The following is a 27,377-nucleotide window of genomic DNA, read 5'->3' on the forward strand; positions in this document are numbered from 1 at the left end:
AAATTAATTTCTTTGAAAATTATAGTCAGCTTTCAGTATTCTTCACTAAGTAAGATTAGCCTTCCCTTCATTAAATGTGGTTAGTAAGGTGTTCCACACCTGCTTGTGTGTGTACACACACATGCACGTACACACACATATTGCACCAGGTGAAAAGACAAATGAAAGTGAGAGAAGTTTCTTAAGTGCTTATGCTATATGTCCTAGATTATGTATATTTTTAAAATGTAGTGGATATCTTTTATATAACTGTATAAAAAGTAAAACAAAATATTCACATATATAAGTAGGATTAGATTATAACTTATTTTGCTAGTGCCCACACTGAAAAAAGAGATACATTGTCGATATTTATTCAATTTAAAAAACCAAATGCTGTCAGAATAATAGCCCACCACTTCACACATCCAAAAACAATTTCAGTTACCCTGAGCAGAATGTAGCTAATCATTGGAAATTCTGCCCAAAAGATGACAAAGTTCATCCAATAGGCAGGCCTGTTGGATCCTCAGACAACCCCTATAAGTAAAATGAGGATATAGCAGTAAATTAAGAAATGGTGTTGATTGTCAGAATAAAGCCAAAATGACTATGGTAATAAGCAGAAACTTTTCTTAGCTAAACTTTTTAATGAAATTATTTAAATATCATATACATTTCAGCATATCTGCAAATATTCTTTTATATAGCAATTTGATTTAAAATATAGTAACATGGCGAGGCACAATGGCTCACACCTGTAATCCTAGCACTTTGGGAGGCCAAGGCGGATGGATCACTTGAGGTCAAGAGTTCGAGACCAGCCTGGCCAACATGGTGAAACCCCGTCTCTACTAAAATTACAAAAATTAGCCAGGCGTGGTGGCAGGCACCTGTAGTCCCAGCTACTCGGGAGGCTGAGGCAGGAGAATCACTTGAACCTGGAAGGCAGAGACGGCAGTGAGCCAAGATCGTACCACTGCACTGCAGGCTGGACAACAGAGAGAGACTCTGTCTCAAAAAAAAAAAAAAAATCAAAATCAAAATCAAAATAAATAAAAATATAGTAACATACAGGAAAGAAAACTAATTCAAGTCATGCACTAAAGCAATTTTTCCTCTAATTCCATCAGAATACAATCTATGAAAGAAAGAGTATGAAAGCTGATAACAGAGAGGGGTTGAAAAATGTTAGGCATGACATTGATTACCATAAAATTGTTTGGCAGTCTCTACCAAAGCTAAACATAGTGTAACCTATGATTCACAAATACTCTTCAGTAGAAACCGAGAAATATTTCTACATGTGCATACACATAACATGTTCATAACAGTTTTACAATAGCCAAAAACTTAAAACAATCTAGTATCTATCCATCAACAGTAGATTAATAGATCGGGTCTAATCGTACAATGGAATATCACGCAACAATGGAAAAGTAGTAATTATTGTCACATGGATTCACGTGAATAAATTTCACAGGCCAAATGCTGAGTAAAAGAACTCAGAAGTGAATATATCACGTAACTTCAGCTTCATGAAGTTCAGAAACAAGCAAAACTTTGGTGACAGAGATCAGAATAGTTTTTACCCTTTAGGTGAAGGATATTGACTAGGAGGGATCACAAAGGATCTTTCTAGGGTGCTGGCAATGTTTTATATCTCAAACAGGTGATGGTTACATGGATGTACACAATTGTAAAAATTCATTGAGCTGCACACACAAGGTTTCTATACTTTGCAGTATGTAAATTATAACTCAATTTTTTTAAGTTAAAAAAATATCATATTCCTCAATGTTCAAGTTATCTAAGCAAGTTGACTATGACTCACAAACCATAAGCAACAGCTTAGTGCTCAAATGTTCAGCCTACGCACCTAGTCCTGGAAACTGGCTAGACTTCGGCTACTCCTAAAATAAAATCAAGATGCATATTAAAAAGCTATCTAAGGACGGACATGGTGGCTCACGCCTGTAATCCCAGCACTTTGGGAGGCTGAGGCGGATCACCTGAGGTCAGGAGTTCGAGACCAGCCTGGCCAACATGGTGAAACTCCGTCTCTACTAAAATTACAAAAATTAGCCGGGCATGGTGGTGAGTGCCTGTAACCTCAGCTACTGGGGAGGCTGAGGCAGGAGAATCACTTGAACCCAGGAAATGGAGGTTGCAGTGAACTGAGATCACGCCAACACACTCCAGCCTGGGTGACAGAGTGAGACTCTGTCTCAAAAAAACCTATCTGGGTTGGTACAAAAGTAACCATAGCCTTTGATATCACTTTCAATGGCGAAAGCCACAATTACTTTTGCACCAACCTAACAGCAATGATTACCATTTCATGTGTGCGGGTGACAACTCTAAGCATTTAAGACACAAATTCATATACTTCAATAGAAGTTATATTTTGATCAAAAGTTTAAAAAGAGCAAATGTTTGTTTTTCATTATAGTAACCACAGTCCTCTAATTCTAACCCAGGTGAGAGAATGTTGAAGGCACCTGCACACAAGCCAGAAAGCTAAGTGAATGTATGTATGGACTATTTGACAACCCAATTCTGCCACACTATTACTGCCCTAATTTTGTAAAGATTTCACCCTTAATCCAGTCATAAGTTGAATGTGGTCACTGGTGAAAACATAATATTCAGACATTTCTAAAACTCGATATACTCACATTTATGATAATGTTCAGAGATTCATCGTTGGGAAGGAAAATGCACACGCTGCGGCGGTCTTGCATGACTCTGTTGTTATGGAAATTCAATTTGTTCATTGTGTTTTGGGCTCTCTGGTGGTCAGGGCTGGGCTCTGGGTCCTTGGCAATTCCTCAGGTTCCCAGCACTCCAAAGGCCAAGCTCGCCTCCTCATCACACGCCCTGCAGGAGAAGCATCATGGTGTTCGACTACGTAGGTTTCATAGCTGTGAAAAAGCCAAAGGGGAGACTCCTGAAGAAAGGCGGTGAAGACTGTGAAAAGCAGGTTGGGAAGATGAACACAGCACTACTACTCCTGTGGGCACAGAGACAGCATGTCTCCAGCCAGCACCACCTTGTTTAATACATGGGAACTCACTGAAATTCATTCTGTATTTTGCCCACAAAGTTTTAAAGCTTTCATCCACAGTCAACAATTAAACTTATAACCAATGAGAGCCTCACACATTCAAGGATGTACTAAGCACTACAGGCCTCACAGAAACAGAGAGCCTGTCTTGGAGGAATTTTCCATTCCACATGGGAGATAAAGGGTTTTGAACATGAAATGACAAAAACAACAGCAATAAGAAAATTCTCTTTCTCTTTCATTACTATCAAACTCAAATAAATGTCTTGGCTCTTACATTACATTCATTCTTCAACCATTGTGGTCTGGCCTCCACTTCCTTCACTTCACCAACATGGTTCTGCCAAAGGAAGCCCGTGATCTCTAGGCCATCACTTTAATTGATCTCTCTACGACATTTATCCTGGTTGTTAAGCCCTCCTTACAACATTCTTCTTAGTTTTTATGGCTCTGTCTCTCCTGCTTCTTTAATCTGATAATGCAAACTTGATTTTTCCATTTATTATTTCATAAACCAATTAATACACCGATAAAACAAGACTGTGTATATCAAACCATCTTTGTATAGAAAAGAGGGATGGATTTTGGATGCCTCTCATGTCTAATTAGTTCTATTAAACATCTTGTATTGTTTAACTTATCAGATTTTTGATATAATTTTGTTTGCAAGTAACAGAAATTTTATCTCCAATTTTCAGTAATTACACCCATTATTTCTGTTTTATGTCTCATTGCATTGGTGAGATCTTGCAGAATAATTTTAAAACAGTAGTGGGTGTTTTCTACCTTTAATGGATATGTCTAGTATTTCATATATTGTTGCTAATAGAACACTATTCAACCAAAACATGTCAAGACTAGCTGTCTCTCAAACCATTAGTATTTATATTATTCCTTTCCAGCTACATTTGTAGGATGTAAAAGACTATTTCTAGGAATATGGAACTGTTTCACTAGGTGGAAAGTATATATAACCATACAATTTTCATAGAAAACGCATTAATACTCACATAAAGCATAAATGAAATAGAATCTTGGCCAATTTGCTTAAGGTTAAATGTATAACTCTTATCAGCAGGAGGGGAAAGAATATATTCTTAGATAGTTGGCACATTGATAAAATATACTCTAGTATTCTTTTTAAAGAATAAATAAAACATCATCCACAAGGGAATTACTCGAAACTAAAACAAACGGTAATCATATATATGGTACTTCATTATTAGGAAGGTGGCTAAAAGCCCAATTAGAAGTATTCTGCTTTTCTTAAAGAATAATTGTTTCATGTTAGGTTATAGCCAGTACATCACCTCGTGGGGGGTCATCAGAGGCCTGTGCTATCGTTCTCACTAGGATGGATGGTTAATCCATGTGTTGTTCTAGGACCACAAACTACGCCCAATCTACTCATCCATCTAGGGAAAAATGCATGCTTTTATGTCAACAATTCCAAAGCATCAGTTGGAGGACCAGCATTGGCTGCATCAGAATCACCTGGGTGTTTGTAATAAATACAGAATCCTGAGCAGGTATTCCAGCATTTCTATTCATACAGAATTTCCAGGGTCAGGGCCAGGTATTTCTGATGTGTAGCAACAGATGGAAACCACTTTAGTTAGCAGAAGGAAGGCACTGAGTAGAGGGTTGAATATAATACATTGGAAAAATATCTTAAGGATAAAGAATTGGGAAAAAGTAATATATGTGAATATCACATCATTATAATAGGAAAAACAAGGTCCTCAACATTGTCAAAGGTATAAATTCCTACAACAGGTCAAATTCATGTGCTCAAAACATTTTCCTGAAAAATGTTACTAGGCGGTATAGGGATACGTAGGTTTGCAAAGTACTGTACCCTATATATGTCCTCTCTTAGAAATTCAGAAAGTGTTAAAGGCTCTGAGAAGTCCTGCAGGCAACTTCTTATATTTAATGCATTATTTCTCAAACTTACATAATCACACAATACTTTTCCCCCAAGGCATATCTATTGAGGTCCTACAGAACAATATTCTTAGGCATACCATTGAGAGATACAATTCTAAAATTATTTTATCAAATATTATATTTCATGGCAAAATTTTCCCCATATAATGATATATTCCAATACATAGTCTTCCTTTTTGCAATATAAATCTTTACAAGAAGAAATTATAAGCTTTGATTGAATGCATCTTAAATTCAAACCCTTAAATAATATTCATCCCAGTATAATTCTTCTTATTTAAATCTATACTTCAAATTGAGTTAGTCCTATAATTTTTCACTTCTAATTAAACCAATTACAGCAGGGTATGTCTACTGACCTACTTTCCAGAATTTAAAAAATAAACTAGGAAAAAATATCTTCTGAGCTGTGGGATGTTTCCAGAGCTTCATTAAAATAACTTGAAATTTTCATTTGGGTACAATTTTTGCTTCTTTTATGGTTCAAATATGCAGCACAAAAGATGACTGGAAGAGGATTATTGAAGCAAATTTAATAAAAGCAGAGTCTATATGAAGCAGCACTGCTTCACGACTGCTACTCTTTCTGCTTTGAGGATGGCAAACTAGAAAAGCGCTTAAAGAGAGAGATTAAGTTTTTACTTTACCCAAGACAGCATTAAAGCTGATTAAAAGGCTCCACTGAAATGGTAAAATGGCCATATCTCTAATATGTGCCAGTATAAAACTTTTAATCTAAAATTGGGCAGTCCTGGGGAAAAGAATTAGATTAAATTTATACCAATTTGAATTCTAGAAGTCAACCTCATGGCAGCCATTGGCTACTTATTCTGTGTCCTACACTAAATCTCAACTCAGTCCCAGGAGGACACATTTCCTAGACTACAGAGCAACCCTTTTCTGCCCAATGATCTTAGGATCAATTATTTATGAAGAGTAGACCATGTGGTAGTAACATATTTGCCAGGGAACAAAAAAAAAAAAATCAGTTTTAATAATGATCAAATTCCACCCACCTCTTTATTTATTAATACCCAACTTACAAAAACAATACGTTAAGCTATACAATTTCCCCCTGGAACTTTAAGCGCACATTATTATAAGTTCCTTGTTTCCTGATAAGTCCCAATGGTTACAAAATTACTCAGTTTCTTTTAAGAATCAGGAAGCCACCACCCATGGGCATTCAATACTGATTGTCATTTTTAACAAATTCTGGGAAAAAAACTTTAAAACTGGGTCACTACCCCTAAAAGGATGCAGTTTAGTTATAATTTATCAATACTGATTTGTTAGTTGTGACAAATATACCATAATCATGTAAGATGTTAGCAACAGGGGAAACTGGGTGCCTGTGTGGTACACAGAAACTCTCTATACCACCTTTGCAACTGTTTTCTAAATCCAAAACTATGGTAATTTTTTTTTAAATTTTAAAATTAAAAGTAGGTCACCAGAAATTTCCTACCCACATAATACAGTCTCATTTTGAATGTAGGCAAAGCAGGATTCTCAATTCTAGGACTGTCTCTCTAAAAAAGTAAAAAGCTGGTAATTTGATAAGATGACTGTAAGCGAAGCATGACTAAGTAGGCATGTATCAACAGTCAATATGGTATCTTTATCACCTAACAAAAACAAGGCAAAAATTTATCTTAGAAAACTTGGATTGCAGAGAATCCTATCTTCCAATTTAATCATCACACATTCATATAGCTCATGTTACACACACAGTACGGTAATATTTATTTGCTGAAAAGCAGAATACAAAAGTATTACATATTCCCCCTCCACCTACGAGTTCACCATCTAGTTAAGGACATATCACTGACAAGAAGATTAAAATGATAGTATTGTCCCTGATTTCTAAGAGCACACATACTCTGATGGGCAACTCTCATGCCAACCTCAAAGGAAGATATAATGGATAACAGTATTAAGTATACAAATACTGTGCTATGAATACTGTAGCTAAGATCATTCTGGAATAAACAATGTATCATTTTTAATGTATAGTATCCTATCCCAAAAGTAATATCAAAATGTCTTCAGTAAAATGAGTAGTTTTTGTTCATTCTTTCATTCAACACCTACTGTCTGCCAAATGTTGCTGTATGTGCCGAGTACGCTAACAAAAATATCCTGCTCTAATAGAAACAGCCAATAAGCACATGATGTAGATGGTGATATGTACTATGAAGAAAAATAAGCCCAGAGTAGATGATAGAGTTGATGGAGATACATTTGTGGTGTGGATGCTATTTCATGTAGGGTAATCAAGGGAAGCATCTCTAATGAGTCAATATTTAAGGAAACATCTAAATGAAGAAAGAGATGTAATTTCCTTCCGTTCATCCATCCATCCATCCATGCATCCATCCATCCATCCATGCATCCATCCATCCATCCATCCATCCATCCTAGGCAACAGTTTTCCATGCCAAGACTCACTTATTGTTCAGAAGAGGCAAAATAATAGTGCTAATGATAGCTAGCATTTACTACAAACTTACTACGTTCCAGGCACTGTTAAGTACTTATGGTATGTTAAAGAAACCTGCGAACTCACTTGCATGCTTCCCATTCACAGGTGGGATCTATTTCCCCTCTCCCCGGATCTGGACTGGCCCTGAGACTAACTCCTGCTCAGTAAGAAGTTTTTCCTTGTGGATAATCTATTTGTGCAATACTCCTTGTAAGTACTCCTCAGTTGTCTGTCTCCTCTACTTAGCTCTTCTCAGAGGAAGGTCACTTCACTAGCTACACATTTTGCTCAATCTTCAATGACAGGCACACAGTATATGCTCATTAAATGTTAGCTGTTTGTTTTACTATACACGAAGATTCTACTGAATGGTTTTTTAAACTCGCCACTACTGATGTTTTGGGCCAAATATTATTTTTAGTGGGGGGCTGTCCTGCACATTGTAGCATGTTCAGCGGCAGCCCTGGCCTCTACTCACTAGCTGCCAGGAGCCCCTCTCCCATCAGTTGTAACAATCCCAAATGCCCTCAGACATTCCCGAATGTTCCCTGGGGGCAAAATTACCCATGGTTGAAAACTAGTGCTCTACACGTTTCCATATAGAGACACTACGGGCTACTTTTTACCACCCAGCTGTTTTTTTATTTAATAATACAATTCTTACTAAATACATATTTTCCAACTAAAGATCAGCAACTGAGCGCCAAACTCTGAAATCTGGCTTGAACTTTAAAGACAAAATTTTCAACCTCTTGAATGTGTGTGGCCTCCGGCTTTGGAATAGCTTTGAAGTTTAACTTTTTAAAACTTAAATATTTAGTGCAGTATATAGCCGAACTTCTCACACAAATACACTTTCATAATTCCCACCTGCTTGTTCCTGAAGAGTTCTTTATTTTGATAACAGTACCTGAAAATATAAAACCTACCCGGAAACAACTGACAGCTAATTTTTAATTTGCCCGCATACTCTGTATTATGAGGGTTTTTTTTTTTAAGGGTCAGTTATTTGTTTAAAAAAAAAAAACAAAACATTTACGAGCCACAGATTTACTTTTCTCACTTAAGGTGAGAAGTAAATTGAACACTCTCTGCTTCATGGCCTGTTTTACAGTTACTGTTTTACCTATAAAGAAAGTAGTTGACATCTATCAACCATTTGGAGCCAAATACTCTGGAAAGAACATCAGATTCTCTGTTGCTGTCTCTTTCCCACTTTCAACCATTGCTCTGGTGGACAAATGAGGCACTGTGGAAAGGCTAAGATCGCCTTTGATATGGCTTAACCTCATGCTTAGAGACAATACAAACAGACTACTGAGTAAGAAGATAGATTTAAGGGTGAAAGAACCCTTTCTCAATCAGTCAAATCCGGATCTTAATCTGGATTCCACAACACCTGCTGTGTGACCTTCGGTAAGTTACCTGATCTCTAAATCTGATTCTTCATCTGTAAAATCTGTAGTACTGGCCTCCTAAGATCATTGGAAGGGTTAAATTAGATAATGGATATTAGCTATCAGGTTATTTGGGTGGGAAAGATTGTTCATTAAAATAAGAGTCAAAGCCAGGCACACTGACTCACATCTGTAATCCCAGCACCTTGCGAGGCCAAGGCAGGAAAATTTCTTGAGGTTAGGAGTTTGAGATCAGTCTGGGAAACACAGCAAGACCCCGTTTCTACTAAAAAAATTTTTTTAAAAATAGGTGAGTATGGTGGCACATGCCTGTAGTCCTAGCTACTCAGGAGGCTGAGGCAGGAGGATCACCTGAGCCCAGGAGATCGAGGCTGCAATGAACAACGACTGTGACACAGCACTCCAGCCTGCGCAAGAGCAAGGAACAAGGCTCTGTCTCAAAAAACAAAAAAAAAAAAATAAAAACTAGTCATGAGTTGCCAGGTCATGAGAAGGAATATCTACAACTGGTTAACAAAAATACACTCATATAGAGATCTAGACCTCAGAGCCAGATGTAGCAAATGAGCTAAACTTTAGGAAGTCTACTTTTGGGTAGAGAAGTTAAGCGTAGTGTTGGTTGTAAATAGGAAAGTGGCATTATATTAGGTGGTTACTCCTTTGAAATTGTATGTACTGAAAGACAGTGCGTATGGGTGTATGGGTCGAAATGTGTGCTGGCTGACCAAAGAATGGAAGGTAGAGGACACCTGTTTTAGTCTGCTTGGCACCATCTTCCCAGTGGGGCTATTGATCACAATGTGTTGTCCCCACCCTGGCTGATGGGGGTGATGTAGGAGAGGGATGTAACTCTGAGCTGGCCAAACAGGGTTCATTCTCCAACCACAGTGCTTGGTTTACATGGTGAACATGTAACCCATGCAAAACCAGAATTCCTCCATGAAATCTGTGATATAAACGCTGGGAAGGAGAGAGCTGCTCTTCTTTTTGTATTGCTATTTGTGAAAATAGTATGAGCCTGCAGTTGCTGGCAATCATCTTTGATGCCACATGGTAAGAAATCTCCTGAGAAGGATATTGTCACAGAGGAAAGACAAGCTCAGAAAGAATCCTGATCGCATCATTTGAACTGCTGCATCTAGCTGTCTGAAGCCAGAAACCATCCATAGAAATTCTCATATAATGAGCCAGCAAGTTATCTTAAGCCAATTCTGCCACTTGCAACTAAGTCCTCTCTAATACAGACCATCCAAACAGGAAGCTGACTGAGTGCCTGATACATTCATTCATTAATTCACTGTTTACTACCTCTGGCTATGCCAACATTGGTATTTACTTAAAAACAAACAAACAAACAAACAAACAAAAAGTCGCTCTAAGTTTTAAAGTTTCTCTCCAATCCAAAAACAGGAGAATAGTTACTATTCACCATAAGCAGAGAAGACCAAGAAGATGGGGCATAAAATCTGAGTAGCTGAAAAATTTAGGTGGTTGGGTTAAAATAATAGTAAATTATTATTTCACCCAATAATCCCACTTATAGGGAATATATAAGAAGAAAATAATTCAAAATAAATCACTAACACAGTAAATAATTCATGGAAATAATGCAAAATTCATTTAAGGCAAACAAAGCATATTGGGCAATTAATTCATAATAGTAATTTTCAGCAACAAAGGAATATCTCATCTTGAATACTAATGTGTGGGTGAATAGTCCTCTTATTAAAGACCACAATGTGTTTTACAGAATCATGCTGAATATGCTTTTATTGTATTGTACATTTGTAACAAATTAGAGTAGCTGTAAAAAAAAAATGCTTTTACTGCAAACAAAATAACTGGAAAGCATGGTTGATATGTAATGTGAAAACTGATCAGTTAACAGTGTACTCATAGCAATTTTAGTAAAAACAGCTTTAATTTCAAGCATATTTTATAAATGTGGTAAGGGGAAAATCATTAAGCTAATTACCAAATGCAATCTAAGAAACTGTAATCTGACTGTAACATTATTACACTAAACAAATGTACGTGGCTGTGTATGTCACTTGAAATGCAGGCTAGTTGTTGAATCAACAGAAAGGCTAAGTTTTGGAAGAGGAAATACTGTGGACAGTAGGCAGTATAATAGGCTATTAAGAGCCTGGACTCTGGAGCCAAACAGCTGGGGTTTGAACCCAAGCTCTGATACTTCCCACCTGGGTACCCTTGGGTAAGTCTCCATACTTCTTTGTGTCAATTTTGCTCACCTTTGATGAGATTCATGTGAAGATTATTAAATGGGTTACTCACATGTGAAGCACTTCGAACAGAGCTTGATATACAGTATGTGTTACTGTATTTACTACCCATTGTGGAAAGCAAGTGGAAACACTGGTGTTTGCAAACATGTAGTGGTCACTATCTATGCTATTTTATCATATCTTGAAATCTAAATAAATGGTGTTTTTCTCCTGTTGGTAGCTAACAGATTATTTAACTTCTGTATTTAACCAGTGAGGTTAAGCTTGGGGTTAGGAATAAAAAAGAACCTTCCAATTAAAGTGGACTTGAATTGGTGCCAAGTAATGCTCATCATATTCTAATGAAAAACATTATGTGGCTAGTCCTCAGCTATAGAAAAGGGAGAATATAAAAAGACCAGCAAAGAACTTTCTATTGCAATAAAGAGAAAAATTAGTGAAACTGAATCATAAGCTGTGGTTAGCATTATAAATCACTGCAACCAATTTGGCTTTGTTTGTAGTAAGAGTCATAGAGATGTTCATACCTTTTCACCCAATAATCCCATTTGTAGGGAATGTATAAGAAGAAAATAATTCAAACAAAGCATTCAACATTTCTGAACAAAAGTACTCACTAAAGTGTTATTTATCAAAGTAAAAAATGAGAAAAATATAAATAGGGGAAAGACAGGAACAGATTAGTAAATTATAGTATATAAAAAATAACATCAATAATAAAAAATGTTTATTGAGCACATCATCCCCTAAATCACAAATACCCACTATAGCCAAAAATTACCTTTTCACTATATAATTTTAGAATAGGACTAGCAGGAATAAAGAATGCTGCTAAATCAAAGAGGAAAAAAATAAAAGCAAGAAAAAGATCATGATAATTCTGTTAGTCAATGCACAAGTATAAACCAACTGGTATTTGACAACTCCAGCACTTGTTAAAGTATAGTTCATACATATTTGTCTCTCAACACCATTTCTAAATTCTAGCCCTTAGAAAGTTTATACTCTTTCAAGAGTCAAAATTAATAGAGTAGAAACAATAGGAAGTAATACAACTACATCTTAAATTAAACACTAAACTATGTCGTAAAATGAAGGCTGTGGCATTTGAGAAAAGGCTGAGAACTGGGAGGAGTGTGCCATTCAGGAAAGATTCCACGAAGGGAGGTTAACAGCATGTATGTTCTGGGGGAGAAGAAAAGAATTGCAAGGGTGGAAAATAATACAGATAAGGGCCCTGGTAGAGAGGCCTGGGCCTGTGCTGCTGCCCCAAGCACACTCAGACTGACTGGATGAGAAGCCTGGTTACAGAGCCTTCTCCTGAAATACAAGGCATTTTCTTCAGTATCCCGAGAGGCTTCTAACAAGATTTGCTCGGATAGCACACAGTATCGTACACCATGGACTGTTTTTCAAAGTTCTGTTCTTTGTTAACTCAACCAATGAATTGCCTTCTCTAGCTTTGGCTGCAGTTTTGCACCCTGTGCTGTTCGGACTCAACCGTTCCCCCTTTTTTGGCATTATTTTCTGCTACCACTATACTCACGTTATTTATTTGATTACAGAGGCAAAGCAAAGGCTAATGATAATAGGTACTTGGAAAAATGAAAATATCACTTGTCGTACATTAGAGATTAAAAACACATTTCTCCAAAGCACAGGTGTGGTATATCCTTTCTAAACTGAACAGTAATAAGCATAATTCCGTTAATCAACTATTACAATGAAGTCCATAAAAGAAGTGATGGAGATCTTTAAATATCTCAAAAAGCCTGATAGAAATGGCATCTTTTCCCACAGTAATATCTCAAGGGAAATTACAAGATCTTCCACTTAAGTAATATTAGTATTATTTTCAGGCACTTATTTTGATAGCACACTTAGCTTTACAGGCCAAAGCAAAAAAAATGAAAACAAATTACTTCATTTGTTTTGACAGAAAATCTTTCCAAACATAAGGTCTGAGGAAGATGGGGTAAATGATAAATGAAAGTGATCCTCAATGACTGAAAGGTTGGGAAAATTATTTACTCTCTGTATATTATGTGCTCTATATATATGCTATATATGCATTATATATATGCATATTACATATAATATGCATAATACATATTATATAATATGCATTATATATAGCAAATGTATATTATATATACACACACATATAGGTACACACACACATATATTTTTATATAATGTTAGGAAGGAAAAAATATCCTTTTGCCTAGTCTTTTTAACAGTTTTCTTCTCTACTATACAACCTGTGTTCTCACCTAAACTTTTAAATGTTCTCTGTCTTGTCTCATTCCTTAAGGCCATCCCCCACAATGCTGCCAGGGTGACCTTTTAAATTACATATCTGATCACACATATCACACCATTGCTCACATTCTTTAACAGTTCAGCACATCCACAGGACAACACCTAACACTAAAGCACAGTAATCCTTCACCATCGGGTCCCATTCCTCCTCAGTGTGAGCATTTTTCGATTCATGTTCTGAATTACTGCAATTCTTTTCCTCATGGATCCCTGAACAAGTCTTACTCTCATACTTGTATGCTTTTGACCATGCTGTTCCCTCTGCCTAGAATATTATCCCTTACATATTATCCCACCCACCCACCCACTCCAAAAGAACAAAATGAAATCACAAAATATCTTCATTCTCCCTGGAAACTCAAGATGCTGGTCTGTGAAGCATGCCTCCACGTTGCTAGGCAGCACAGCGGTTTTTCTCCTGCTCCCCATGGAGGACTGGGGTCTCCTCCAGGGTAGGCTGTCAGTATCTTTATGTCACTAATGCCCGGGGTAGTACTGGTTCTGTATAGGTATCCAGTAGGACTTGTTAAATACACGATTTAGACTTACCAGAAATGTGAATAAATCCCTAGCAACTAAGATTAAAATTATGTTCCTTTATGACACACTTGTCCCCCACAATGGGAGTCAGTGTTGGTCAGAGCTTCTTGAATATTCTGCATGTTAGTTATAGAGGAAACGTGTACATTTTTTCTTGTCTCCACATTTAGTGGACATAATGTGAGAATATGATCCTCCAATACTGTCCACAAAATACAGTTTCTGCAAAAGTCTCCATGTGTGTCAGGTTAAGCCAACTTAAGTGAAAGCAAACACACAAGGAGACACACTGGTTGGAGTGCACTAAGTTGCAAGTACCAAAAATATCCAACTCAAATCTGGACTCCGAAGCCAAACTGCCTGGGTCTGACTCTTAGCCAGCTATTTATTAACACTAACTGTATGACCTTTGACAAGTCTCTTCACCTCTCTATCTCAGCTTCCATATCTGTAAAATGGAAATTATAACAGTATATACTTTACAGGGTATTATAAGGCATATGGTAAGCACTAGTTAAGTGTTAACTATTAGTAAACAACAGGACTAGTTAAATTAAGTAAGGGAAATTTATAAACAGAGTAACTTGGAGCCTAAAGTGAAATGGGTGGGCCCACAAGAGGTTTGGTATGGTGGCTCACATTGTCACACAGAACCTAGTTTCGCCTGGCAACCTGAAATCAGCTTCATCTTAAGGCTGGCATCTCTCAGAGTGGCCACATCAACCAGAATGTGGAAGGAAACAAGAATACCGAAATGCTCCCTGATTAGAGAGTTCACAAGTCCTTCAGCACTTGACAGGCGCAGGAAATAGTTGAATGAACCTAAGCCACCTAGGGCCCACATCTAGATGTGGCCATGGGTTCACCTCCCCTGAAGTACACGGACATCAAAACCAAACCTTGGGTACCTCTGGGAAGTTGGGGGATAACAGGAGATATTAGGCAACCAACAAGAACAAAGGCAATGGTAAAATTCATGAATTTTAAACCACAGAAACTATTTTCACAGCCATCTGTATTCAAAAGTCATATCAGGTTTAGCAACCAGGCACAAAAATTCCTTTCAACCAAGATGAATTTCTAGCATGACATCGCCAACAAAAAGTGCTGTTCTCAGGGAAAATCCTCCAACTTAGAAGCATCTGTTTCTAATTTCCACAATGAAATCTTTGATTCCCTCATTCATGGGACTTGCACTCAATTCCCTCTGACACAGGAACTGCAGTTTTCTAGATAATGACTTTGCTGTGAAATTCTCATTATCTAGTAGCAATATATGAATCTCAACATCAACTTTACTTATTTTCCCCTGAAATACTTCTTCCCAAAGAGAGCATAATGCCTCCAACAAAGATTGAACTAAATATTTGAGAAGTTGCTAGCTTTCTGGTAACATTGCAAAAGGATTTTCTACATCATCAAATGGCTCCTAACAACAAGGAAATGTACAAGCTAGAAACGCAAAAGCCCACTGACAACAGACTAAATAAAATATGGTACATTAAAACAATTAAGCAGTAAAAAATCATGAACTACAGCTACACATTCACAAGTGCAAATCTCAAAAAACAACAGTAAGGAAAAAAGTAACAGAAGAATACATATGATAGATTCTATTTCTATGAATAGGAAGTTCATATGTTCACATGTCAGGTTCAAAAAGAAACCAAAAAGGAAAGTTCAAAAATAAGCAAAACTAATGAATGATTCATTTAGGGATACATATATATGTGTGATAAGACTGTGAAGAATGGCAAAGGTACGTTTAACTTCAAAATTATAATGCAGGGGAGGCTGGAGGTAGGAGGAGATATATTCAGAAAGGAGCAGAGAACTTCGAAGGTTCTAGAGAAATTTTTTTCATAAACTTGGTAGTGAATACAATGGTGTTCTTTCATCACTATATTGTTTAAAATGTACAGACATCACAAACACTCTTCTATGTGTACATTTCACAACTCTGTAAAGCATGTCAGAAGTACTGAGGTTGAAAATGCTGGGAATAATCACATTCCGATAATTTAATTTTAAAAAGATACATAAGGCAGGACAAGTATGAAATGCTGCTGTAACTGCCTGCTACATTTCACATAAGATGAATCCATTACAGATCCTATGTAGAGTTTACCATGTAACTACCATGTACCATGTACTTATAAAATGTTATTTCACTTACTACACGATTTGTTTTCAGGGATCTGAAACTAAGAAAAGCCTTAGAGCTCCTAAAATTGTTAATGAATTCTTGTAATTTTTATAATCTAGTGACAGGTATAAAATAATTTCTGAGTTTCTATCTATTCCTAACTGGAAACAAATGTAACAAAGGGCAATCAAATGAAAAATTTATCACTGTATCAGATTTTAGAGACGACTTCATCCAACCTTTTAAGTTGACAGGTTAAGAAACTGGCACTTGGAGAGAATGTGCTGGCCAAGATGACAGTCAGCTGCAGGACCCTGGTGTGCTTTTCCTTAATGGGATTTTTCTTCCTAAGTTATATTCCAAAACTCCCAAGGGTAAAAAACAATTTAGCTTAGTCTAGCATCTTTTCAGAAAGTTCGTATTTTATATTTTTAAATAGAAAGTTAAGAAGCATGCTAAAATAATTTACTAAATTAAACATACCCAAATGCTAATAAAACCTGCCTTTTACCTTGATATCTTTCATTATATGTGAAAAATTGTATGAAGCCAGAAAAGGGTTTTTGAGATTCTAGATTTAATTTTTACCCTACATAAATTATGGGGCTAAGATTATGTTGTTACCCAGACACACTCAAAGCAGCAGCATTTGCTGTGGGGACACCCACAGACACACACACACACAGACACACACACACAGAGAGAGAGTACGTGTGCAGAATGATGCAAAGTGAGGCTCCAAGGCCAGGTACTCTTTAAAGTAAAGAAGATCAAAAGCACAATCTACAGACTTCAAAGTAAAAGATTTCTCTGGACAATCTAGCAAGACTTTCTACTGCTACAGAAGTCCTTATTTAATACCCCCTTGAGGAGTTTTGCAGTGATTACACAAGTTGGAGACAAGTTGCTAAATAAACTTATAAAGACAAAACATTATACAATTTTAAAAGCCCTTAAGAGAAATGATAAAAATGTTTCTTTTATATATGGCTTTATTATAGTTTCACAACATATTTACCATTGTCATTTGCATGTACAGATTCTGTCTCCAACACATTAAAAGACACTTCTATCCTAACAAGGCCTTCCATTAATCAAAGATCTACAGTTCCCCTGGGGAGTCATCAAATCTTTAGCCAATGTGCTCTAAGGAGACCAAGGTGCCTTCTGTTATTCTAGAGAAACATGGATCCAAGACTGCTAAGGTAGCTGTTGGGAACATAACTGGGAGCTAGGGATGGCTGTATCCTTTATGCTTCTCCCAGAGGAATCTTCAATCAGAAGCTGGCCTCTTCTACTGTCACCCAGTGTTTCATTCTCCTAGCTTACTTCTAGAAAATAACTACCATTAATTTGCCAGTTATACCAAGTGTGAAATCTCATTTTCAGTGGTACTTACCTATCTAGTAACACTCTGTTTCCCAAATGCCAATTCACAGGCCTTATTTCTGTAACTCTTCTCAACTAGAGTTTTGAAATAAGATACAAACCAAGGTCAATTCAATTATTACCCATCTATTCTAAAAGAAATAGAAATAAAGCCACTTAACAGTGAACCTCTGGTCTCTCTGGTGTGTGAAGTCAACAAAAAGCAGGAGTGAGTCACTGAAGAGCTCAGTCCAGTCACCTCCATTTGACCTACCTATTCACTGGATCATCTGGTTGTTCGGTGTGCGTCCCCCTCCATATTACCAAAAGAGAACATTCCTTCTTACAGTAATCATCCTCTGATGCTTTGAGAGAGACTTAAAGTATGCTTTCTAAAGGGTGTGGGGGAAGGAAACCAGAATTACACCTTACCCTACACAAATAGGGTTAATCTTCCATGAAAAATGGAACCATACCTCAACCTTGAAGGTTAGAGTTAAAAAAGAAAACCCCAAACCAATCAAACAAACAAAAACCAGAAACCACCCTACCTCTGCTCAGCACTGCTTTTTCATATGGCTCTAAACATACTGGAAAGGCAGAAGTACTGAGACTGACCCATAAACATCTATCCTGGAGAAACCCAAGGAGCAGACTATTACAAGTCAACAGGCATGGCAGGACCACCGCTCAACACCAACGGCTCATCGTTACCTCTTACTCCCTCAATCCTACCCTAGAAAAGACTATTGCCTACAATTAACTGCCTTGGAATCACCTTCTCTCTGACCCACAGGCAAAATCATTCAAATACTTAAACAGTACTCATTGAGAGGAGTGCCTATATTCCTTCATGATTTTCACGTTTGGAAGAATGAATTAAGAAAACATGGTGTTGCTCCTTATAGTGGGCTTTCTAGGAAAAGTTGGATTCTTTTTTTCAGATATAAGATTTGCAAAGTTGTAAATTATCTATTGGCTTTTTACCTTCAGTACAAGTTTCAACAACCAGGAGACAAAATCCTGAAACTCCCTCTAATGAGTCTTTCTTTCAAAAGCATCTTCCAATTGAAAGTCGTCTGTCCAGGATTTGGAAATTATTTTCTCCAAAAGTAAAAATCGTCATGATATTTTCTAAGCTTCCATGTATAATAAATGAAAACCGTAGCTGAGGTCTAAGTTATACACTTTAGTGAATAAAGTCATTAAAAGCAAAGATTCAGATAATAAAAAAAAATACTTCCTTTCAGACTCTTAATGCACCACAAACTCTGGACAATCTACAAACCTTCACTGGCAAGTGATTACTTTCAGGGACCATTCCTCAGAATGAGTATAAAAAGCACCATATTCCACATATAATTATGCAAAAAACACCTCTGTACTTTTTTTCCCCTCCACATTTTTCAAAGCATTTCTTCCAGTTTTGGGGAGTTTTTAAAAATAACCTGTTACATCCAGGAACTTTCAGTTCTTGGCCATTAAATATGAATTGCTGCAGGAATTGTCCTCTGCCATAAACAACTAGAAAAGTGGATAAAACACATCAAATGGTTTTTAGACACTGAAGGAAAACAAACTAGGTAAGCCTAATGATTCCCCAAACTTAATGACTGGAGGCAGTTTTGGTCCACAGTGAGGAAAGGAATCCAAACAGAACTGAGAAGGTTCCCTGAATTGAGAAGATAAAGAGGAAAGTTTGGGAGGCAGAGGCAGCTAGAATTTGGGCCAGCACAGAATCCCAAAGAGGAAGTAGGGGAACCCAGAGAGAGGTCCAAAGATCTTCAGAGAGGTTCCCTTGATACATTGGCTAACTATTAATCTCTGCTTACGTGGAAAAAAAACTCCACAAGGCAGAGGAAAGAATCTTCGACAAGCAATAGGTCAAACAATTCCTAAAGCTCACATAGAGCTGGGCATAGTTCTCATTTCCACTAGCAAGAGGAGAAATCCTGTAGTATCTACGGCATCAGACGGGTTAGTCTGAAAGACATCACCTCAGTAGGGCAAGTAAAGCTTTAGTCTGAAGGCTGCCCTGAACCAACTCCAAAGAAGGTTAGAAGCAAGCCTCAAAAGGATCAAACCGGGCCCAAGTAATTTACCCACACGGTGAATAAAGTTCAGACTTTTTAAACCCCGCGTAACTTACTTACATGCTAGAATAAGGTCCAAACTCTTTAATGCCCAAGTAACTTATCTACACTTATCCTTCATGAAAAATGGAACCCAATGAATGCGTTCATTCATCCTTCTAGAATGAAGCCCAAACTGTCAAAATGCAGCACCCAATAATAATATTATTATGAATAATTTTACAATAAATTCAAAAACATAGATAAAATGGACAAATCTATTAAAAGACACACCTCCAAAGCTCATTCAAGACAAAATAGATAACCTGAATAGCCCTATATGAGGGGACTTCATAAAGTTCATGGAAAAAATGGAATCAAAAGATAAAAATAAAGAATATAAGCTTTATTTCTCAACATAAGCTCCAAACGGTCAAGACATTTTTATAAGTAATGATACCAGCCACTTAGTGCATGCATCCTAAAGAACTGAGGGTCCTGGGAATTTAACCATGTCAATGCAGTCTTTTCACATTATTAACTGAAGAAAAATGGGTGCCCTTTGAAGATTTTTAAGATTAGGAAACAAAAAGAAATCAGAAGGAGCCAAATCAGGACTGTAGTGTGAATGCCTAATGATTTCCCATCAAAACTCTCCCAAAATTGTCCTTGTGTGAAGAGAGGAATTGAGCAGGAGCATTGTGGTGGTGGAGAAAAACTCTCCAGAGAAGTTTTCCCAGGCATTTTTCTGCTAAAGATTCGACTAACTTTCTCAAAAGACTCGTAATAAGCAGATGTTACAATTATTTGGCTCCCCAGACAGTCAACAAGCAAAATGCCTTGAATATCCCAAAAAACTGTTGCCCTGACCTTTGCTTTGATTGGACCACTTCCACCTCTTAGTAGCCAATGCTTTGATAGTGCTTTGTCTTCAGGATTATACTGGTAAAGCCCTGTTTCATTTCTTGTTACAATTTCTTCAAGAAATGCTTCAGGATCTTAATCCCATTTCCTTAAAATTTCCAATGAATGTTCTGTTCTTGTCTGCAGCTCATTTGGGCACAATGGTTTTGCCACCCATCTAGTGGAAAGTTTGCTCGACTTAAATTTTTCAGTTACAATTGTGTAAGCTGAATCAACTGAGATTCTACAGTGTTGGCTATTGTTTCTGCTGTTAATTATTGGTCTTCTTCAATCAGGGCATGAACAAGATGAATTTTTTTCCTCACAAATTGGTGTGAATGGTCTGCCCCTGCAGGTTTCATCTTTAACATTTGCTAGTCTCTTCTTAAAACAAGTAAGTTATCCACTTGTAAACTGCTGATTTCTTTGGGTCACTGTCTCCATGAACTTTTTGTAAAGCACCAATGATTTCACTATTCTTCCACCCAGGCTTCACCACAAATTTGATGTTTACTCTTGCCTCAATTTCCGCAGAATTCATGTTGCTCTGAGAGGGGTTCTTTTCAAACTGCTGCCTTACCCTTTTTAGTGCCTCAAACTAGATTCTATTCAGGTGTCTTACAATATGTTAGTATGAGTTTATTTCGGTGCAAAACCATTCTGAAATCCACGCATATAATGCATTTTCTGTGAACTTTCTGAAGATCCCTCAGTTATTAAATGAACTGAATTTTTAGTTAAAAATTTTATGACAAAGAAAATTGTAGGCTCAGATGGCATCACTGGTAAACTCTATGAATATTCAAATAAAAAATTAATACCAATTCTACACAAGCTTTTCCAGAAAACCAAAGAAAGGGGAATATTTCCCAACTCTTTCTATGAGGCCATCATTTCCCAAACTAGGTGACATTACAAGAAAATTTTTTAAATGACCAATATCCCTCATAAACATAACACAAGACTCCTAATAAAATTTGGTATACTGAATTCAGCAATATATACCAAAAGGATAACATATGATGACCACACTGGGTTTATCCCAGGAGCGCAAGATTGGTTTGATATTCAAAAATCAATGTTACTCACCATAACAGATGAAAAAATGAAATTATATGATCATTTCAATAGATGCAGAAAAACAGCTGATAAAATTTAACATATGATAAAACATACAAACCGCCGGGCGCAAGGGCTCACACCTGTAATCCCACCACTTTGGGAGGCCAAGGCAGGTGGATCACCTGAGGTCAAGAGTTGGAGACCAGCCTGGCCAATATAACGAAACCCCATCTCTACTAAAAATACAAAAAATTACCTGGGAGTGGTGGCAGGCGCCTGTAATCTCAGCTACTTGTGAGGCTGAGGCAGGAGAATTGCTTGAACCCAGGAGGTAGAGGTTGCAGTGAGCCAAGATGGTGCCAGTGCACTCCAGCCTGGGTGACAGAGTGAGACTGTCAAAAAAAAAAAAAAACACGAAAAAACACACACAAACCCTCAGCAGACCAGTAATAGAAGCGAACTTCCTCCATCTGGTAAATCATATATATGAAAAATCTATAGCTAATATTACACAAATGGTGAAAGATGGAAAGTTTTTCTCTGCTAAGACTGGAAATGGGCAAAGATGTCTGCTTTCACTATTCATTTTCAACATGCTATTGAGCTCCTCTCCAGAGCAATAAGACAAGAAAAGGCATCCAGACTAGAAAGAAAGAATTAAAACTATCTGTATTTGCAGACATGATTGTCAATGTAGAAAATCCTAAGACATGTCTAAAAAACCTATTATTAAGTTTATGAAGGTCCAAAACAGAAGGTCAATACATCAAAAGCCATCAGTTTTATTTCTAAATACTATCCAATGATTGGAAATTGACATTTAAAATATCATTTATAGCAGCATCAAAAAAATTAAATATTTAGTGATAAATTTAACAAAGTGTAAGACCAATACGATGAAAAACAATATTTCTTAGAGAAAGTTAAAAAAAAAAAACCTAACTAGTCAGGCGTGGTGGCTCACGCCTGTAATCCCAGCACTTTGGGAGGCTGAGACGGGCGGATCATGAGGTCAGGAATTAAGAGACCAGCCTGACCAATGTGGTGAAACCCCATCTCTACTAAAAATACAAAAATTAGCCGGGCGTGGTGGTGTGCGCCTGTAACCCCAGCTACCCAGGAGGCTGAGGCAGGAGACTCACTTGAACCCAGGAAGTGGAGGCTGCAGTGAATTCAGATTGTGCCACTGCACTCCAGCCTAGGCAGAAGAGTGAGACTCCATCTCAAAAACAAAAACCCGTAACTAAATATATAAAAATGTACAACAGGAAGACTCAATATTGTTAAGATATCAATTCTCCCATAACTAATCTATATGATGTTCAATGCAACTATAACCAAAGTTCAATTAGTGTTAAACATGAGTACACATAAAAACTGAAGAAATCCAAAGCTAGTGAATAGTACTGTACCAACGTCACTTTCCTGGTTTTCAAAACAGACTACAGTTGATTATCACTGGGAGACTCTCTATACTATTTTTGCAACTTCTCGTGAGTCTAAAATTACTTCAGGCCAGGTGCGGTGGCTCATGCCTTTGATCTCAGCACTCCGGGAGACTAAGATGGGAGGAGCACTTGAGGCCAGCCTGGGCAACATAGTAAGACTCCCATCTCCACAAAAAAATAAAAACTAAAAAATTAGCTATATGCGGTAGTGCATGCCTGTGGTCCCAGCTACTTAGGAGGCTGAGGCAGAGGACTGCTTGAGCCCAGGAGGTCAAGGCTGCAGTGAGCCATGATCATGCCGCTGCACTCTAGTCTTGGCAACATAGTGAGACCTGTCTCTAAAAAAACTAAAATTAAATTAAATTACCTCAAAATAAAGTTTTTTAAAATCCCAGAGATTTTTTTTTTTTTTTTTGGTAAACATCCACAATCTGATTCCAATCTACTTCAACCCTTATACAGAAACTACAGGTCCAAATTGAAAAGCTAAAACTCTAAAAGTTACAGAAAACTTACAAAGGAAGATCCTTGTTGCCCTGGTGTTCTTAGGGCATTAAAACATGAACCACAAAAATTTAGCTTTTTAATTCTGCTCTTTGAAAGTCACTTAAAAAATGACAAAGAAATCATCAGAACAGAAAATACATTTTTAAAACATATCTGGAAAAATAAAAACCATATCTGATTAAAGACTTAAATCGAAAAATATATAAATACTACAACTCAAGAACAAGGAAACTCTTAAAAATATGGCCAAAAAAGTTAAAGTCACTTCACCAAAGATATACAAATGGTAAATAAGCACTTGAAATGATACTCAACATTATTAGTCATTAGGAAAATGCAAATAAAAATCTAAGTCAGATACCACTACACAACTGCTAGAACAGTTAAAGTTAAAAACACTGACAATACCAAATCTTAGTGAGAATCTGGAGCAACTAGAACTCTCAGGGCAACTAGAACTCTCAGACGCAGCTGGTGAGAATGTTAAATGATACAGCCACTTTGAAAACGAATTTGACAATTTTTTATAAACATTCACTTACCATACAACTCAGAAATGAAAACTTATGTCCCGAGACTTATATAATACATAAATGCTTATAGTAACTTCATTCATAATAGCTCCAAACTAGAAACAATCCAAATATCCACAAACAGGTAAATGAATAAGCAAATTGTGACAACTGAATACCACCCAACAATAAAAACGAACTACTGATATGTGCAACAAAATGGATGAACACATCATGCTAAAGTGAAACATGCCAGATGCAAAAGCATCTAGAGTGGCAGGGGAGGAGACTGACTAAAAAGGAGCTGTAGAAAACTTTTTGGCTTGACAAAAATGCTCTGTATCTTGACCGCAGTGCTGATTACATGATGATATATACATTTGTCAAAATTCATCAAATTATCTACTTAAAATTTGTTGATTTTTATTGTATATGATTCATCATTTAAAAAGCTGATTTGGGGCAGGCGTGGTGGCTTATGTCTGTAATCCCAGCACTTTGGGAGGCTGAAGTGGGTGGATCACTTGAGGTCAGGAGTTTGAGAACAGCCTAGCCAACATGGTGAAACACTGTGTCTGCTAAAAAATACAAAAATTAGCTGGGTGTGGTGGTGCATGCCTGTAGTCCCAGCTACTCAGGAGGTTGACGCAAGAGAATCACTTGAGCCCGGGAGGCGGAGGTTGCAGAGAGCCGAGATTGTGGCACTGCACTCTAGCCTGGGCGACACAGGGAGACTCAGTCTCAAAACAACAATAACAAAAACACACCAGCATTATTTCATTCGAGCTTCACAGCCTTCTGCATTCTAACTTAAACATTTTAAGTTCTGGGCTGGGCACGGTGGCTCACGCCTGTAATCCTAGCACTTTGGGAGGCCAAGGCGGGCAGATCACTTGAGGCCAGGGGTTCAAGACCAGCCTGGCCATCATGATGAAACCCTGTCTCTACTAAAAATACAAAAATTAGCCAAGCATGGTAGTGAATGCCTGTAATCCCAGCTACTCCGAAGCTGAGGCAGGAGAATCACTTGAACCCAGGAGGCGGAGGTTGCAGTGAGCTGAAATTGTGCAACTGCACTCCAGCCTGGGTAAAGGAGTAAGACTCTGTCTCAATAAATAAATAAATAAATAAATAAATAACTTCTAAAGAGTAAATCAAACAACTGTCCTTAGTATCTTACCCTTAAATGTATAATGTGTAATCATTTCAAAACACCTTTCTTTTCATTTCCCTTTTCTAACCAGTTCTATAAATTAATAGAGGATTTTTCAGGGTAACAGCTGCTCTGAACAAATGACTGACAATGTGAATTAATTTAGACTCTGTATCTGTAATACATTGATTAAAAATTTTCTGAAAATTTACTCATCAGCAACATGAGCCTAGTTCAAGAATATGTAAGGCAGTAATTAAAGGAAATGTTGTTTTACAAGTTAGATAACTTCAATTAGCTTTCCCTACTAGGTTTTACTTTACAACTTATATTTCAAGAAAATTTAATTTTTTTAGGCACCTGTAGAAACAAATAATTTAGTCAATTACAAATCATTAGCTCTCAACATCCTCTCCCACAGATTTAAAATGAATGAGGGCTCAGAAAATGAGTACTTGAGTTTTAAAAGATTTTATTTTTAAGATTTAATTAGAATTTATTTTAAATTCTAGATGAGACAACATTTATTAAAAACTGTTCCTGATTTTAATTTCCTTAAATATCCTTAATATTACACTTGAAAATCTTGGGTTTCTTTGAAGTAAAACCCTTAAATATATCAATTTTTCTGAATCTCCTTCTATAATTGTAAGTAATGTGAGTTCCTCAAAAGAGATTTCTGAAATGGCACCACTGCAGCTGACCTTTGTTTCAGTGTGTCACTAAACTATGCAAAAAATTAACTTTACCACTATATTTAGATGGGTTAAGTATAGAATTCTATTTTCTTTGGAAGAAAATACATAAAACATTTCTGATTGTTGTGATAAAACATACACAACCACACAAAATTCCACTCTATATTTTGGGTCACACATGTCAATAAATGTACTGCTGAGTTTTTTTCAGGATACCATATTACTTCACTCTTCCAAGCGATAAAGTATTAATTTTTCAGTTATGGACTTGCAATATTAAATAAAGGTGCTATCCACTAGTAACTATTAGGGGATTACTAAGTTTATTTTTTATATCCTATTTCTGAAAGTCATAAGAAAATTCCTGATTACAAATACCTTTGAAATAATTATAGTTTCATAAAATAAAAGCTGTTTTGTAAGCTATTCATATCTGATCTTTTTTTTTTTTTTTTTTTTGAGACAGGATCTTGCTCTGTCACCCAGGCTAGACAGGCTGGAGTGCAATGGCATGATCACAGCTCACTGCAACCATGACATTCCAGGCTCAAGCAATCCTCCCGCCTCAATCTCCAGAGTGCTGGGACCACAGGCATGCATCACCAAACCCAACTAACTTTTGTATTGTTTGCAGAGATAGAGTTTCATCACGTTGCCCAAGCTGGTCTCAAACTTCGGGGCCCCAGCAATGTGCTTGCCTCAGCCTCCCAAAGTGTTGGGAACACAGGTGTGAGCCACTGTGCCAGGCTAATATCTGAAATTTCTAGCCCAATTTCCCATTTGTCCTTTATTTACTTATTTAAACTGAGTTCAACTCAGGTACCAAACAATAAATTCTAGAGCTATAAATCATAATTTTGTTTATCACTAATGCAATGATAACAGCCAAGTTAAGTTCTCAGGGAAAAAACTTTTTAATTATTTTGTTACAAAATTACCTCTTTATTTGTTTGTAAGGTTAAATTTTCACATTCCAATTACTTTACAAACCACCATGGAATATGTATGAGAAAGTTAAGGAATTCAGAATTCAGTCCTGTTACAATCCCCACTTCAGTCCCCACTCCTAGACCAGATCAGACTGCCCTAAACTCTCACAGCACCTCTACTTCTCAGTAACACTTTTTGAAATTAAGTCATTATGTACTCCATTATTTAAATCTGCCATTCCTGCTAAAAAGTGAAATTTTCAAAAGGGAAAGTACCACAGTAGACATACTATTCACCAAATGAATAAAAAGATAGGACATTTAAAACAGTATTAGTCATTAGGAAGAAGCATATCTAAAATAATAAAATGGCACATAATAATGAGCCATTCATCTGGAAGCATCATCCATCTATGTAACAGAACTAGGGAAATGGCAATAAATGAGGTGTTTAGTGAATTAATACTCAAATGGATTATATAAATGTTACTACAAAGCTACAAAGGACATGGCATAGTAAATTAAGAAAGCACTATGTGAGGAAGTAGATTTCACATAAGATTTTGATTACG

The 27,377-nt window shown here is 36.9% G+C and overlaps 1 protein-coding gene across 3 annotated transcripts in view; it reads right to left on the reverse strand.

Annotated features, from left to right (window-relative positions):
• Positions 1 to 27,377, reverse strand: part of FRMD6 (FERM domain containing 6) — a 257,129-nt gene that overhangs the window by 38,846 nt on the left and 190,906 nt on the right. For 2 of the 3 annotated variants that reach the window (XM_011999737.1, XM_011999736.1), the window contains exon 1: positions 2,658 to 2,916. In XM_011999737.1, the coding sequence (XP_011855127.1) occupies positions 2,658 to 2,756 (99 nt within the window). In that variant the 5' untranslated portion in view covers positions 2,757 to 2,916. Of the gene's footprint in view, positions 1 to 2,657; positions 2,917 to 27,377 lie in introns of those variants that run through there. The other variant, XM_011999738.1, reaches the window with a different exon arrangement.

The sequence above is a fragment of the Mandrillus leucophaeus genome, unplaced genomic scaffold (genome assembly GCF_000951045.1).
Source record: "Mandrillus leucophaeus isolate KB7577 unplaced genomic scaffold, Mleu.le_1.0 Scaffold60, whole genome shotgun sequence".
In the NCBI taxonomy this organism is placed as follows: Eukaryota; Metazoa; Chordata; class Mammalia; order Primates; family Cercopithecidae; genus Mandrillus; species Mandrillus leucophaeus.